This window comes from Artibeus jamaicensis, unplaced genomic scaffold (assembly GCF_021234435.1).
Source record: "Artibeus jamaicensis isolate MK-2021 breed Jamaican fruit bat unplaced genomic scaffold, CSHL_Jam_final contig_1998, whole genome shotgun sequence".
Classification (NCBI taxonomy): Eukaryota; Metazoa; Chordata; class Mammalia; order Chiroptera; family Phyllostomidae; genus Artibeus; species Artibeus jamaicensis.
The window spans coordinates 17,824,535-17,840,890 of NW_026521407.1; the positions used below are offsets into that span (position 1 = coordinate 17,824,535).

General features: G+C 51.8%; 1 protein-coding gene across 3 annotated transcripts in view; it reads right to left on the bottom strand.

Annotated features, from left to right (window-relative positions):
- Positions 1-15,921, bottom strand: part of RGS9 (regulator of G protein signaling 9) — a 52,460-nt gene extending 36,539 nt beyond the window's left edge. For all 3 annotated transcript variants that reach the window (XM_053657433.1, XM_053657430.1, XM_053657434.1), the window contains exons 1-7: positions 15,694-15,921; positions 7,549-7,645; positions 4,601-4,651; positions 3,162-3,268; positions 2,908-2,959; positions 2,593-2,651; positions 1,607-1,683 (exon numbers count right to left, since the gene is read on the bottom strand). In XM_053657433.1, the coding sequence (XP_053513408.1) occupies positions 1,607-1,683; positions 2,593-2,651; positions 2,908-2,959; positions 3,162-3,268; positions 4,601-4,651; positions 7,549-7,645; positions 15,694-15,750 (500 nt within the window). In that variant the 5' untranslated portion in view covers positions 15,751-15,921. The remainder of the gene's footprint in view (positions 1-1,606; positions 1,684-2,592; positions 2,652-2,907; positions 2,960-3,161; positions 3,269-4,600; positions 4,652-7,548; positions 7,646-15,693) is intronic.
- Positions 15,922-16,356: the final 435 nt, after the last annotated feature.

A 16,356-nucleotide genomic window follows, 5' to 3' on the forward strand; every position in this document is an offset into this window, starting at 1 on the left:
GCCTCGTAAATAGAGTCCATTGCTAATGTACCCCTGTGGTCCTCCCTGGCTTTGCTCTTCTGCTCGTCCCTGACGGATGGATGCTACTGGAGGACTGAAGTGATAAATGGGACCCAAGAGAGTCAGTAAACGAGGAATTATTTTAGTTTGTCCTATTATGGTTTTTTTTAGCAACTGTATCACTTGGTCAATTATTCATTCATTTGTTCACTCGTGTACTTATTGATCTCCCACTATGTTCCAAGCCCTGGGGGTGCCCCGGTGACCCAAACAGGCTGCTGTGGGCTGAATGGTCGTGTCCCGGCCCAGCTTGTCCTGGGCCTCTGGCCCACCAGCTTTCAGACGGACGTGTACACCACCGGCTCTCCCGGGTCTCCAGCCTGCCGACCGCACATCATGGGACTTAACCCTCCATAACTGTGTGAGCTAATTCCTAATAGTAAATCTGTTTATATTTATCTGCTGTTGGATCTCTTTTCCCAGAGAATCCTGACTGATTCACCACCACTCTGGTTCCAAGGCTGCTTCATGAGAATGGGGTCCCCACCGTCCAGCCCAGTCACACACCCACGGGTCTAGACCTGCCTGGATCTGGCCCAGCTGGGGTGCAGGAGGCTGTGCCATCTTGCTGATCAGTGGTATCAGTCCCCAGCTATTGCCGACTGTCCCACATCCCAGGCATACAGCCATGTGGGACATCCCGCCCATCCTCCTTTGAGGTTGGGCCAAACCACATGACCAGCTTTGGCAAATGAACTGTGAGCAGAAAATGACAGACACCACCTGTGACCCACACAGCCTCCCTCCCCCACTGCTCTGGGAACAGGCAAAGCCCAGAGGGTGCTGCTCCTTTAACACACGTCCTGGAGTGGGCACAGAGCATGTGTGGCCCCAGTTGGCCCACAATGGACATGTAACACAAGTAAGGAGTAAATGCTATGTTTTTCTACGCCTGAGATGTGGGTGCTGTTTGTTACGAGATCCTAACCTGACTGACAACACACCCTCCCCAGCATTAACATCTGGCTCTCCTGGACAAGACAAGGCCCTCCAGGGGTGTCAGCGCCATTTCTGATGTGGACAGCAGGCCAGTGAGAGCGGCATGGGTACTGCAAACGTGTGAATCTGGTTGCATACCTCCCCTGCCGAACACCTTTCTCTGGCTCCCCGGGGCCCTTAGCACAAAACGCTCTCCTGATCTGCATCTCCAGCCTCACGTCCACCAGTTCCGAACTTTGCATCCTCCACTCCTGCTATTATTAGAAACCGCTTCAAGTGGGCACTTTCTGCCTCCAGACTCTGGTACTGGTTCCGGTTCTGTCTGCTGAGAACACGGTTTCTCCCACCTCACTGCTCCATCCACCGTCACCATCCTTCACCTGGGCAGCGTTGTTTCTACAGCTGCTTCTGCAAACGCCTGCCTGTGGCTGTCATCTCACTGCCGCATCACGGTCATCTGCCTGACTCACCAGACGGTGGCTTTATATTCCCTGTGCCCAGCCCAATGTTTGACACATAAATTCCCCCTAAAGGTTTATTTTGGCAAAGAGAAACGAGGAAGGGGGGGAAGAGGACAGCCGGAAGATAAGTAGGACCTTTCACTCACCTGTACTGTTCTTTGGCCTGCATAATGACGAAGTCCCACTTGTAGTTAATTTTTTTGTTCAAGAAATTGTAATTTTCCTAGGGAAGGAAAACAAAGTGAGAACACTGAGTCGGTGACAGGCCATGTGCAGTGGTCAGAAAGCCCCCCAGTCTTGAGGGCGTGACCCTGGCTCTGTAGTGAGTAGGACCAGCCGAGGGCCCTCACCCCAGCCCTGCAAAGGGGTTTGTTTATTCAAGAGGGAGCACCAAACTCTGAAAAAGCCTTTTGTAGATACATGTGCCCACATCTGATTAGGAAGAGGAGAATGGTGTGGGGAGGAACATGGAAGCTCAGTTTTCCAGAAGAGAGCTTCAGAAACCCACATAGATGAGAGCTAACATGGCTGTGACGCTGGCCCCACTAAAAACAGGTTTGTGAAGAATAAGACCCAGAGGAATTGTTGCCATCTGCCCAGAAATCTAGCCTTCTGAGGGTCCTTTGAGAAATCTGACTCATCTAGACTACCATAAAAGTCTATACTATTGTTTTCCCATCACAAACTCAAATTCAAATCTGCTCACCAAATAATATGCATTATCATATGTATTAATTAAGTCATATTGTTTGGGGACAGCAAGGGCTTAAATTATAGCAGGAGAAATGGAAGCTCAGCATTGGGAAGAATTTACCTCAGGGAGCTGCTTCTGAATATATGGATGGCTAAGGGACAGGTGATGGATGCATAGATGGATGAATAGATGGATAGACAGACAGATGGATACCAGATGGATGGGTGGATGGATAATGGGTGGACAAATGGATAGGCAGGTGGATGATGAATGGATGCTTGCATGCATGCACGGACGATGGGCAAATGGTAGACGAATGATGGATGGAGGGGTGGATAAGTGAGGATGTGAATGTAGCAGTGGAGGAACAAGGGAGAAACAGCTCAAGACTATATTCTATCCAATTATAATAATCGTTACTTGAAAGCATCTCCATACCTTTTCGTGTTCTTCTAAAATCCCTTTCTTCTTGATATTCCGCTTGGTTAGATAGATGGCTGGAGAAGAAAACAACACATTTCCATCATCATATTTCAAAACGGCATCCGCAGCCTTTGTGGGAGAGAGGCTGCCGTGCTCGGCCTGGTGGAGAGGACACTCGGCAGACCCACTCTCTTCCCTCAGGACCACTCCCAGCACAGACATGAACTGACAGAAAGGTCATGATGACAGCAGGACAAACACCACCAAATGCAGCAGGTACATAAGCAGCATGTTAAGCAGTACCAAAGGCACGAGGGGGAGGGTGGTTACCATAGTCTGTGTCTTCCGCTGGCCACTGCTGGGTCGGCCAGAAGTACGGCGTCTACGAAAGAAACCAAGAAACCTCGCTCAGACAGTGGGCTGGGACCCAGTGAGCCCCCAGCCGCGTGGCTTAAGAGAGAAGACTTCCTCAGCTCCCTCCACTATTTCTGAAATCCTGATCTGTGAGGATATAAAGCTAAGCAACTCTCTTTTCAGATAAGATTGGTCCCATATTAATACCCAAAGTCCAGGTCAAGACTCACTTGAAATCGGTAGAGGCTGCCATCGGGCTTGAGAATGAGATTCTTGGGGTCTTGCAGGGGGTAGATGTAACCATACTTGACAATGAAGTTGCCCAAGTTCTGGGCCTCTGGGGAGAAGCAGTTGAAACATGGAAATTAAGAGCAGGGCGGGGGGGGGGGGTGCGAAGGCAAAGCCCATTACCTGGCCCACACACAGCACCCCAAACTCCAGAAGAGAAGTCCCCATCCTAACGGCACTTCCATAAAGAGTGAGAACAGTGGTTCCTGAACTTGGCTGTGGGCAAGTACCAGCTGGGGAGCATACTAATAGGAGGATCCCCCAGCCAACCCCCAGGAACGATGACTCAGTAGTCTGGAGGGGAGCCAGTGAACCCCTAAAGTTAGTGCACTGCAGGTGTTTAGGGGTGACAGTTGGGGACATCCTGGAGAAGCTCCTTTAGGCACTTTGGGTCTGGTGAAGTGCCCAGGAGAAGGGAGAGGATGTTTCTGTTTGACCAGCACTTCCTCACTCCCTGGGAAAGGGGGCTGCGTTTACAGTCAACCTCTCTCCCCAGCTGGACTCTGCCTGCATGCCTGGTCCAGATGCTCTGGCTGCTCCCCACCCACCCCCTCCAGTTTGCTTGGAAACCTAATCTTGTTACTGAATTTGCATCAATTAAAGGGAAAGTATCCTGGCTCTTTCTTAGAGGCACCAAGGAAAGCAGGTGTCTTTCCATCATGGAGAGAGCCCTCCAGTCCTCCAGGCCCGCCCTGCCCAAGGACCCAGCCCGCATGCCCCCCCAGCTCTGCCTCCAAGCCTCAGGAAGAGGTTCTCCCCAGCCCTCCCTCCATCACAGACCCTCATTTCCTATGTCTGGTGCAACCAGCCTTTTCTAGTGGGAAGTCAGGTCCCCAGATGTTTCTGCTCCATTCCACTATTCAAACTTCTGCCAAACAGCCTACCTTAAATGGGACTTTCGTGTATACCACCGTGCTCAAAACTCCCCCATGGCTCCCTATTGCCTAGCTCCCAGATCGAATGTGGAGTCCACAAATAGGCACTCCCCTCCCTCCACTGCCCTCATACCCAATTTCCCCTCGGTGCCAGTCCACTCCTTGTTCATCCCACTTCTCTGCCATTGCTCTTGCTAGTTTTCCCTTCTGGGTAGCCACACCCTCCAGGCTCCCCCCAACCACAATTCACAAGCATCGCTTCTTTTAAGACCAGGCATGGGTACACATCACCCCCTCCAAGAAGTCTTTCTTCACTCGCTCCTCCCCAATCACCCCTCATATTTACATGCTCTGATTGTTTTACACTTGAAGGCCTTGTCTCTTCCATTAAAATGTCAATTTCTCAGGCCCCTGCCTAAGCCTCTCTCTACGGCCTGCCCTCCAGAGATTCCTGCGTACTGCCCACACCACAGTCCACGGTAACTGAGTGCCAGAGGCCTGCTCACCCAGGTTGGAGATCCAAAGCCGCTGGATGATCCACTGTAGAACATCACTTCCTGCAGAACAGAAGTGTGGCCGTCCATCACCAGAGCCTCCTAACACACCCGCCGAACCCCACGCTGTGTGTGTTTTGCCCAATGGGCCTCCTCCCTGCTCGGCTGTGATCTCGTTCCTCTTCTGCTCAAAATGCTCAGGGACTCTCCTCCACCACCAGCCCCACTAAGTTCAGTCCAGACCCTGCAGCCTGCAATTCGGGGCCATCGTGATCTGGAGCCTCTGGCCCCACACGCAGAACATGCTTCTTGTAGGAGGAGGGCAGCATCTTCTCAGAAGAACAAGACGTCTGGATACCAAGCACCCCGCTGCAGACACCATCCTGCAAACGCCAAAGACCTCCCTTCCAGCAACTTCAGCCTGCTTTCCAAAGGCGGCACCGGTCCCCCTGCCTGTGTGGCAACCAGCCCACAAAATACGCCAGGAGGGAGGATCAGGGCCTGAGGCCCCACAGCCTCTGTCCCCGTGGCTGCACTGTTGCAAATGAGAATTCCCTCCTCGGAGATGGTGAAGGGGCATGGCCTTCGCTGCCCTCCAGGAAGGGCCCTTGTGGTCCACTCACACACTCTCTGGGGTTCATTACCTGCCCACAGCATGGCCGAGGGGGGCCACCTAGGACCTTCCCTTCCTGTCCAATGTCCGGACATTACCTCTGTCGGTGCCCACGCGCCCACCATTCACGCTTTCACTGGGTTCTCCTCCGTTACTCTCAGCTTTACCCACCCTTGCCTGGCTGTTCAAAAGCAAACGTCACCTAAAATCCTAGTTAAAAAATCCCAGGACTGGATGTTTAGACTTTCTAGCCCCAGTCTCACTGAATCCTACACAGGGGTGTGCGGGCAGAGAGAGAGGCCCAGGCAGACGGTAGACTGGTTAGCGCTGTCCCCCAAGGAGCCGAGGGTTTTCTCATCCACTGGACTGCTTCCTGAAATCAGTCAAATGAGATTAGGAGGCCTCTGGCGCCTGTACCACGTGGTCTGTGCAGGCTCCTACAACAGCCACCTTCATGCCCAGAAGCCCTGGGTCACCTGCCATCCGAGGAGACGGATGGCAATACCCAACTTGCTTGCATGAGTGCTGACTCGCAGCTGCAAGATAAGGCTAGGACTCACCAGCAGGAGGAACAAGGGAACACACAGCAGGGTGGGCAGCCTCACCCAGGAACCAAGGGCACCCCGTGTGCAGGGAAAGAAAGCAGTTTGTGCACACTGACCAGTACTAAGAGCATGGCTGCTAGAGTCCCATAACAGGGCTCCAGTCCAGGCTCACCACCTACAAGTGGCCTGGGGACAAGTCCCTGAACCTCTGCGTCACCATGGCCCCGTCTGCAAAAGAAGGGGGACTAACTTTTAACATAGGTATTAACTGAGGCAGTGTGGGAAACTGTGAGCTGTTGCCACCCTTGGAGTGTCAGCTGCGTGCTGACCACATGCCCAGTACTATCTGGTTTCATTCCTGCAGTCATTCTGTCAGACGGGGACTGCTATTCCTGTGTCTAAAACGAGAGCATTGTGGTCAGAGCTACACAGCTAGAAAAAGACACCCAGAAGAGTTAATCCTAGGGAGACTGGCTCCACATCCAGAGCCTGACCAGGACTGGTTCACACCTTCAGTAAACTTATTAAATCTCTACCCCACCCCACAGCTATGCTAAGCCCTGGGGTTACCCAGATGAGCAAGAGATTTCTCCCCTTGAGGGCTTCCAAATCTAGTGGAGAATTCAGGCCCAAATTAGTGACAACCAGGGACAGGGAGGGGAGGGGCAGCAATGCCTTCAGGAAGAATTGCCACAGATACATCTTAAATGCTGGGGGAGAGCAGAGGCGTCCTGAAAAGCCTGCCCATGGCCGTTGCTCTCGGAGGTACCCAGGCTACCCCCTTCCCCGCTTTTCCCGAGTCTGGCTCATTAGTTGCCTTGTCTTGTGGGAGCTACCCTGCTGCATTTCAATTAATTCCGCTTTTCTTCCAACTTGCAGAAATTGGTTTTCTGCGGCTGGCGCTCAAGGAACCCCGAGTGACCCGTGGCTGGTGGGGAAACCCTTCTGCCAAGCAGTCAGAGAGGGAATCAAGAACTGTTAGCAGCTCGTCTCTGCAAAGACGAGAGCACCCTGAGTGAAAAAGCAATGGCCGGGCTGTGGGTGGGGCAGAGAGTGAGGGAGGGCTCACCAGGAGCTCTGCACAGGCCCCCGCTGGTGCTGCGAGGAGCTGTCTGCTTCTGTAGCCCACCCACCTCCGTGGGAAACACACCCCTTACTGCAAACCCGGAATCGTAAAACATGCCGCACGTTTATCAAAATGAGTTCTTGTTTTGAGGTCCAGCCCTCCCTGCCCATATCCTCTAAGGGTGCTCTGAGCCCCTTCAGCCCCCACCCAGAGGTGGGGTGAGAAAGGACACAGGGTGCCATCCCCATGGGGTAGTTAGAAAAGGTCTGAATACAAATTAGAAGGTAGAGGAGGGTGGGATAAAGGCCTTTTTTTTGTTGTTGTTCTGCCAAATAGTTTCTACTTCCTGCTACCTGATTTTATTAAACACAAAAACAAGTGAACAAAAAATTGACAGTAAAAGTTCTTCGAATGAGCTCCTAGGAGGAACGGCTTCACAAAAGTGACCTATTGACTCTTTTGCTCCTTCCCTTCTGACCCCTTCTTCGGGAGGAACCTGCAGTCCAGCAGTCAGCAAACTGATTTCGCACGAGGCCGGAGAGTAAACATGTTCGGTTATGTGGACCATGACACTGTGCGCAGCTATTTAACTGCCAAGGACAATACATAAGTGTGGACATGGATGTGTTCCAATAAAACTTTATTTACAAATATAGGCTGCGGGCTGACTTTGGCCCACAAGCTCTAGTTTGCCAGCTCCAGTGTGTGGTCGCCAGGACAAGAAAGGCTCCATTACCTGTCATGGCGTGAGGGACACTGGTGACCAGGATCTTCTGGTTCTGCACCCTGACCCCCGTCTCTGGGTCCTGCATGTCCTTCACTAGCGCTTCAATCTGCAAGGCAGAAGCAAAACATCTGGCTGAGCAGATCCATTTGGAAGGCCGCGCAAGGCCCTTTTTACACAGCACTAAGGGATCAAAAGACACCAAGGTGAACACACGGAGCTTACCACCTAGGTGGCCCCGAGCAACTACAATGCCACCAGAACCGGGTGTTCCACAGACAAAGAGGCCCTGCCTGAGTGTGAGTACCCGGAGATGGCCATTCTGGCTTGGAGGTCCCACAGAGGCTTTTGAGAGAAGACAGGACTTGACGAAAAAGGATTTTTCTGGACAGAAGGTAAGAGCAGAGGCATGGAGGAAGACTGTGCCCAGGGCGTCAGAGGGACAGAAAACAGTGGGAGGAGGAGCTGGAGGCGCAGGCGGAGGCCAGACCGCAGGGGACCGCGAATGCCACTCCCAGAAGTGGGTTGTTCCAGCAGCTGCTTCCGAAGAGCTGCGTGAGCCGGCCTGCGCCTTGGAAATGTGGCCTTGGACAGAGAGGAGAAGGCTGAAGTGTGACTCAGGTTGCCACGGTAGAGGGAAGCCGGGGAGATTCATTCAAATTCATTGGTCTGGGGCAAGAAATGTGGGGTTTCACCTTTGCCACATCAACCGCTCGGTCTATTCTCAGCAGGCAGAGCAAGGCTTTCAGTTATTTTAGAACATGTCACCTCTCCGCTCAAAACTCTGCAAAGGCTCTTCCACTCAGAGTCAACGACAAAGTTTCCCTCTTCAGAAGTCAGGGCAGCTGCGGACAGCTGGACATGTCCTCAGGGAGGGTCACACCTGAAAACCGACCGGCCTGTCTACTCCCTAAACTAAAAGGGCTCACTGGTCTGCCTGCTTCCCCTCCATTTAACTAACGTGGTTACATCAGCATTACTCTCCTGCTATTTAATAAAATAACACTCTCTAATGCTGCACCACCCTTTATAGTCATAAAGTCCTTTTACACTTTGCACGTGCTTGTAGCCCAAAGAAAGGGAGCCCTGAGTAGAACAAGTTAGACCTGCCCCCTCCCTCCCCCTCGGCCAGCCAGCTCCTGAAGCTGGAAGGCTCCCACCTGCCCAGCGAGGGAAGGAGTGTGGGACAATGTCCAGAGGCGACACTGCGTGCCGAGATTCCTTTCAATCATTTGCTGAACCAGAGTTTGCAGTTGAACCACAATCTCCAGAAACAATCACGAACAGCTTTCCCAAGTTCTCCAAGGTCACTCCGGGCACGGCGCCAGCGGCTCAGCCAGCAAGACTGACTCGGATGACCGGGCAGTGCCTGGGGCTCCCCGTGCAAGACTGACTGCGGGCTGGCTTCCTCCGCACCGACCCTTTCTTAGCTCACAGACTTGCTCTGGAACAGAAACTATTCATTTCAGCTCCGTGCAGAGCTGCAGACCTTGGTCTCTGCGATGGCAAGGCCTGGCAGTGTGTCAGGCCACTGGGTCAGCAGAGAGACATCCTCTGCAGGGAAGTGGGGGTGCTGGGAGGGGCCCCCCTCCTCCTGGACATAGCCAGGGGACCGAGGAGCCACAGGCTGCAAAGTCACTCCTTCCGGAGTTCTCAACTAACTGCAAGCCGTGGATTTATATGCGACTCCAAGAAGTGCCTGATTTATGGACATGAGGGCCCAAGCCGCCCCCTTCCCACATTACCTGCCAGATGAAATCCCACATTTATTTTAAAATAATTTTTAGATGAAACAGCAGCATTTCATGTAAACAGAGGGCCCAGATATTCGGGAAGAAATGGAAACCCATCTTAAAAGTTAGAAACCCGGGTTTCTCCGATGGAAAGTCAGGGGTTGATCCTTTCTCTCTGTATGAAAAATAATCGAGTTATAAAGAGTTTGAAAATAACCTTCAGAGGAAGAATAATGAGAGTTATTTTAAAAAGACAATGAGGGAGTCAGATTTCTTTCTAGCAGGTGCATCACCCTTCCCAGAAAGGAGGGGACATCACGTGGATCTTGAGAACATTTTGTGGGAGTTGGGCCCATGGGGATGCCAGTCAATTTTCCTTGGGGCTTCCCTCGTGTAAATTCCTTGGAGGAGTCTCCCCAGTCCCCACAAGGAAATGATAGGACTGGCTGGTGGCGCTGTCTCTGAGAAATTCTCGTACGGGCTGACTTGTGTCCCCTTCAAATTCCTGTGTTGAAGTCCTAACCCCCAGGACCTCTGAAGGTGACTACGTTTGGAAACAGGGTCTTTATTTAAAGAGGTAACGAAGTTAAAATGAGGCCATTAGCATGGCTCCTGATCCAATGTGACTGGTGTCCTTGGAAGAAGAGGAAATGAGGAAACAGACACACGGCGGGGAGACCATGTGAGGACACAGGGAGAAAGCGGCCGTCTGCAGGCCGAGGAGTAAGGCCACACCGCAGACAGAACTGACGCTGCCAGCACCGTGACCTCAGACTTCCCAGACTCCGGAACTGCAAGCAAACACATGTCTGTCGTTTAAGCCACCCAGCCTGAGGTACTTTGTCACGGCAGCCCAAACAAATGCATAGACCGAGTTCTGTGTTTCGCCTCCATCAGAAAACCACTGTGCCCATCATAGACAGGAGAGAGTGTGACTCGCTCCCCAAGTTCTCCAGGGAGCGAGAAGCCCGTGCCTTTCTGCTGCAAACTGCCACACACTTCTGTCCAGCGGGCCTCCCTCTGGAGACGAGGGAGAGGATGGCCATCCCCACCCCAAATGTCAATGCCTGCTCCTGACCAGACTCAGCTCCCCGGCGCCTCGGAGGAGCCACACCTCCTGCCTAGACAACGAATAAATGTCGCGTAACCAGGCTGTGCTGGACCCCGCCTGACCCCGTGTTGGGGGCAGGGGTGGCGGGCTGTCAGCCTCACGTGTCTCCTCTCACATGTCAACGTGCTGCGATGTGACTGCAGGCGTGACAGGGAACCCCCACATTGCCAAGGGGCAGAAATGACGGCTTTGACGGCCTCCACATCCCACCCTCCACGCCCACGCCCGCTCCTCGCATTAAGGAGCTGTCACTCACTGGAAGATCTGTGGGGCTGGAATTTTCCTTTAAGCCGGAGAAGGCTCCCAGGGGGGTGATAATAATCAGTACTTCTCTGTACAGAGATGGAGAAGTGACCCAGAAGCATGGGGCCATTTTGCTAACAAAGCAGAAGGGGCTCCTGCTAATACATCTGACCACACAGCGGGCAGCTGACCTCCCAGACACCTGACCCCAACGTCTAGCAAACCCTCACAAGTGCCGTATCCAGATCACAGCTAATAGTCTTTCCCCCAAGGCTGCTCTTTACACCCTGATCAAAAGCCTGGGAGCAACGGATGTGACCCCAGACAGCAGTGGTCAACATCTGTGGACGCTACTTTTGTTTTTGATGTGCCTCCCCTCTGTCCACTAAATCCTGCCTCAGTGGGATATCTAACGCCCCTCCTGGACTGCCAGGTCTGCCCACCTGGCAGCTGCATTCTAACAGACATAACTCCAGGTTCCAGTGCATCCTCCAGCCGAGGCACTGTTGACATTTGGGACCAGATCGCTCTTGCTTGTAGGGCTGGCTGTCCTGTGCACTCTGTGATGTCTAGCAGCTTCCTGCTTTTAGCCGCTAGATGCCAATAGCATCCCCTTCCCCAGCTGTGACAACCCAAATGTCTCTAGAGTTTGCCAAATGACTCCAAGGGCTTCCATCTTAGTTGTGCATTCAAATCACTTGGGGAGCTTTATTCAAAACACCAATGTTCGCCCTGGCTGGGTAGCTCAGTTGGTTAGAGCATCATCCCAATACATCCAGGTTGTGGGTTCGATTCCCAGTCAGAGCACATGCAAGAATTAACCAATGAAATGCATAAATGAGTGGAGCAACAAATCAGTGTCTCTGTTTCCTTTCCTCTCTCTCTTAAAAACAAAAATCAATTTTAAAAAAGCGCTAATGTTCCGGCTCCACCCCACTTAATTACTTACTTACCTCTTAAGTAAATCAGAAACTCGAAGGATGGTAACTTGATAGCAATATTTCTTAAAGTGCAGCCAGGGTGGAGAAGAACTCATACTCTGTCATCGGAATCATCTTTCTAACCTGTTAACCAGCTCATTTTATTCATCTCCGATTTTAAAACATCAAACAGCTTCTCACTGAACACAGAAAGCATCCAACTCTCTGGCACAACATATGAAGCCCCCAGCTCCGGGCCCCTCCTCACTGCCCCCTTCCTGTCTATCAGCCTCCTGCCCGCTCTGGACCAGCGTCCCAACCCCTGATGAGTCTCCTAAACCAACGTGCTAAGTCACATGTCCATGCTTTATATTTACCTAAGATGTCACTCAGCTTCCCATCCTGCTGGCATTAAAAAAAACTACTTATTTTCCATACCTCAAGTCAATTATAAACCTTCTTGCCCTGATTCCCCTCATCCAAGTAGAACGGACCATTCCCTGATCTGTGACAGATAGGTAGGAATTTGGATAGATCTGGAAATGCATATGTCTCTAGATATAGATATATTTCCTCTAACCACATGTGCCAGAACCTATGGAACACCATTCTCATTTGTACATCTGTCTCTCTCTGTTAGACTCCAAGCGCTGGGAGGACAGGAGACATGTCTTAATCCCCATGGCATCTCCATCAGCTGGCACTTGCCTAGCACAAGTGCACCATTATTATGCATGTTGGATGAAGAATGATAGCAGCAGAAAATGCCATACTCTGCCAAACAGGTCTCTTGTTTCTGCACTCCCTTCCCATGCAAAAGGCGCAGCCAGAAGCCGCACAGGAAAGCAATGCAATGTTAACAGGACTTCTCCACATGGCGCAAAGAAAGTCAACCTGTGGTGCTTCGCACAGGCAGTGGCACCTGGACCGGCCAGGATGATGACCCGGAATCACAGCGGGGGATGGGCCAGTGCTGCGGCCACAGGAGGCAGTTATCTGAGTGTCATCAGCTAACAAAGCCTTGCACAGGTGGGTCCACCTCCTTCCTTCACATTCTAACAAGACCAGGCCTCAAAGGTTCACACCAGCTTGGCTGGTGGGCATCTCTTTTCGGGGGCTGCATCTGCCTGAGACGGAGTACTGGGTATGAGAGCCACAGCAACCACAGGGAAAAGAAGGGCCCCGATCCAGCAGCTCTCTTCCTGGCGCTGTGACGAGCTTGCCACTTCATGTGCCCCCTACAGCTGGAGTTGTAGAGGGCACATGAGGGTCCCAAAGTGAACCCTCTGAACTCAGGCCAAAGCAGATATCCACCTATTCCACTCACTCACATCAGCAGTCTTTTTAATTTGCACTCCTGCCCATGTCACTTGCCTATTCCAAATTCCTCAGTGGCTCCCTACAGGATAAAACCAAACCACCTTCAAATGGTTCAAAAGGCCTGTGATGGCCACGGCCAGGCAGCTCAGGTGGTTAGAGCATCGTCCCAATATGACAAGGTTGCAGGTTCAATCTCTGGTCAAGGCACAAAAAAGAATCAACTGATAATACATAAATAAGTGGAACAACAAATTGATGTCTCTCTCTCTCCCCCCTTTCTTCTCTCTCTAAAATCAATAAATACATTTTTAAAAGGCCCATGATGGTCCCCTGGCCCCAGTCTACCTTTCCAGGCCCCCACTCTCCCAATACTTCAAATTCCATCCATACTGAATAACACATCCAAATTTTCTGTGCCGCTGTGCCTTAGCACATGCTGTTCCCTCTGCCTGGAACATCCTTCTCTTTCTCCTTGCCTAAAACCTCCACTTTTCCTCCAGTTCTCAGCTCCATGTCTCCCGGACACATTTAACCAGGCCGTCCCCCAGCCTCCACTCTGCCCTACATTGCACGACAGCCGACAGAGTACTACCTACGCGTGGCATTGTATCAATTTGGCAACAGAAGGTGGTCAGTCCTGTATTTTTCCTGGTTCCTGGTTCCGTGACTTAGTGGTTATGTTACTAGAGTGAGCCACCCAACCTCTCTGAGCTTTAGTTTCTTCTCTGTAAAATGGTGACAATAGCCACTGCCTTAGGGAATAAATGAAATGATACATGTAAGGCTTCCATTGGAAAATACGACATACTTCATAAATCTTTATTGACTATGTCACTGAATATTCATTGAGTGGTGAGTGACAGTTACATCAGGTTCACGTTCCTTTAGGGTCCCTCTTCAGAAAGCTGGACATCTAGTTCAGCAGGTTCGTCACTAAGGGTCCCCTGGCATGGGCTCTGGAGACCCATTCTGCACACCTTTATGCTCTCCAACCTCCTGCTCCAAGGAGCTGTGTGACCTGGCAAAGACCTCAGTCATGAGGACCCTCCCTTTAAGGCAAAGGGGAAGGGCAGTACTGGAGGCGTGGGCAAGAGTCTGTGCAGGCGAGAAGTCTTTGCTCAGTTGGGTCCCCAGAACCCGACTTCCCAGAGGAGAGGATATTGAGCTGGGCCTCGGAAGAGTAGGAATGGGAACTTGGCACAGAGAAGGGAGAAAGGCCTTCCCAGTAGAGGAAGCTGAGGCATGAAAGGGCTGGGCTTTCTGGAAAGGTGAGAAAGTCCTTGAGATGAGAGCCCCACCGAGTGCTTCATTTTGTTTCCCTGGACAGCAAGCGTGGGAGGCAGGAGGCAGGTAAATCTAGAGAGATGGGTCAGAGCAGGATCCCGAGTGCCCAGGCTGAGAAGTCTGGACCTAATCCTGTGAACATGGGGAGTCAGAGGGGAGTTTCAGGTCGAGGAAACCAACGTCGATTTGTGAAGGAAAACGGTGTTTGTGACAGGTATTGTGGAGGAGGGAGGCTGGGGTGGAGGAGGGGAGGCTGGCGACCAAGACTCCAGCCAGAAGGCCAAGGTAAAGAGAAGAAACTCTTCTACCTAACAGCCATGATGGAAAACAAGTCCGAAATTCAGAAAACAAACAGAATGACTCCAGACAATTACTGTCTGAGCCTCCAAGCCTGCCCTGTCTGGGAAGAAGAAGAAAGCAGACTTGGGGAAATCCTGGAACATGACTTACACCTTTCAGATGTCGGGTTTGGGCGGTTCCTCCTGCTTTTAGGAACCAGTGTCTGCAGTACCTGCCTCTGTTTTATGGACGAGCATCACCCCGCTACTACCCGGACATGAGCACAGGCTTCCTGAAGTAGGCTGAGTGAGGACGACCAGCCATCCCAGTGTGCCTGGCACTGTCCCGATTTCAGCGTTGAAGGTCCTGGGCAAAATAGGGCCACTGGGCACTGACTGCTCCAATGTGCTGAGCTCCAAGGGCTCAGGGCAGGGCTCTGCTTGTCACAAAGCATTCAGCTAATTCTGCCCAACGAGATAAGCCTAAGATGGTGGACGCCGCGCCAGGAGAAGTGGCTGTGGTTGGAAGGAAGGGAGGACAAGTGACCTGGGACCTAATCCTCTGACAACCTCTCCAGATTATTTTCAGAGTTCAGAACAAAACGAGGCTCTTTGCTCCCGAACACATCGCCCCACAGGATGCATTTTACCTCCCCCATGACCACAGAGCACCTTGTGCCTGGCCACTTGGTCTGAGAAAGTCTTTGTGAGAGAAGAGAAAAGAGACCTGATGAGCAGATCCACACTCTCCAATGAATGATATGAGGGCACTAGAGTGTGGTGTCCCCTTATCCTACAAATCATATCATTTTCATGATCAATGTGTACACACTCACCACACACACACACACACAATTTAAAATACCGCAATTTGGAATAAAAAAAATATCAAAAACCGTTATTTTAACATTGAGTGCCTGATAGCAGTATCAGGAGACAGTCTCACATCTGACAGGCTCCACAGAACTGCCTTCTGGCACCCCCTCTCCTGAGTAACAGGTTGTTTTGAGCCTCCAGCAGACCATCGTCCCTGGCTTCGATTTCCCAATATAAACAGGTTACATTAAAATCTAATTATTATAGTCTTTAAAAACACACATAATGCAAATAAGTCATTAAATAGCACCAGCAGCCGCACTAACGGACCACAAGGGATGCTTTCCACTCTTGCTCACAGAGCCTCCGAGCCTCCTAGCATCTCCGCGGACACTTCCCAGAGTTGGGTCCCTGCCCACCCCCCAGGGCCCAGGTGACCAGACCACGCTTACCTTCGGGAGAAATGCCATCCTCGGCCTGTACTGCTGGCCTTGGTGTCGGATTGTCATCCTGGATCCTGGAGGAATTCAGAACCAGAACACAAAAGGGAGAAAAACGGACAATGCCGCACGCGAAAGAGCCCGCGTCCTTCCCTCACGCCCTTAAGTCTAAGGGGAGATGGGGGGACCCGAGGGCGCGGGTTGGGGGCGGCAGCCGCCTGCAGCACCCCTTTACTAGAGCTCGGCTCACGCCCCTGGGAAAGCAGCTGGAATCAGGGCCAGCCAATCAGCGAGCCGTGCCGCGGGCTCATTAGCATGCGCTGTGCTGGAACCCACCTGCCACTAGGGGGCGGTGTGTGTCTCCGCCGTGACCCAGCAAGAGCCTCAGGTGAGCCCTGCGAGTGGGAGATCTGTCGCAGAGCACGAGCCTTTAAACCTGGGACCTAGTTATGTAGAAGTGACCTAGAAATGAGACAAGGCAGCCTCACTAACAAGCACGGTGGAAAACAGTTCTTCTCCCAACTCTGCCACTAGCCAGCTGGGCAACCTCAGGCAAGTTCCTTAAAGTCCCTAGGTCTCAATTTCCTTATCTGAAAAGTAAAAAAGTGAGATAATATGCAATAGAAGGATTGCTATATTATTGAATGAGGAAATGTGTAATACGGTGCATGGTCC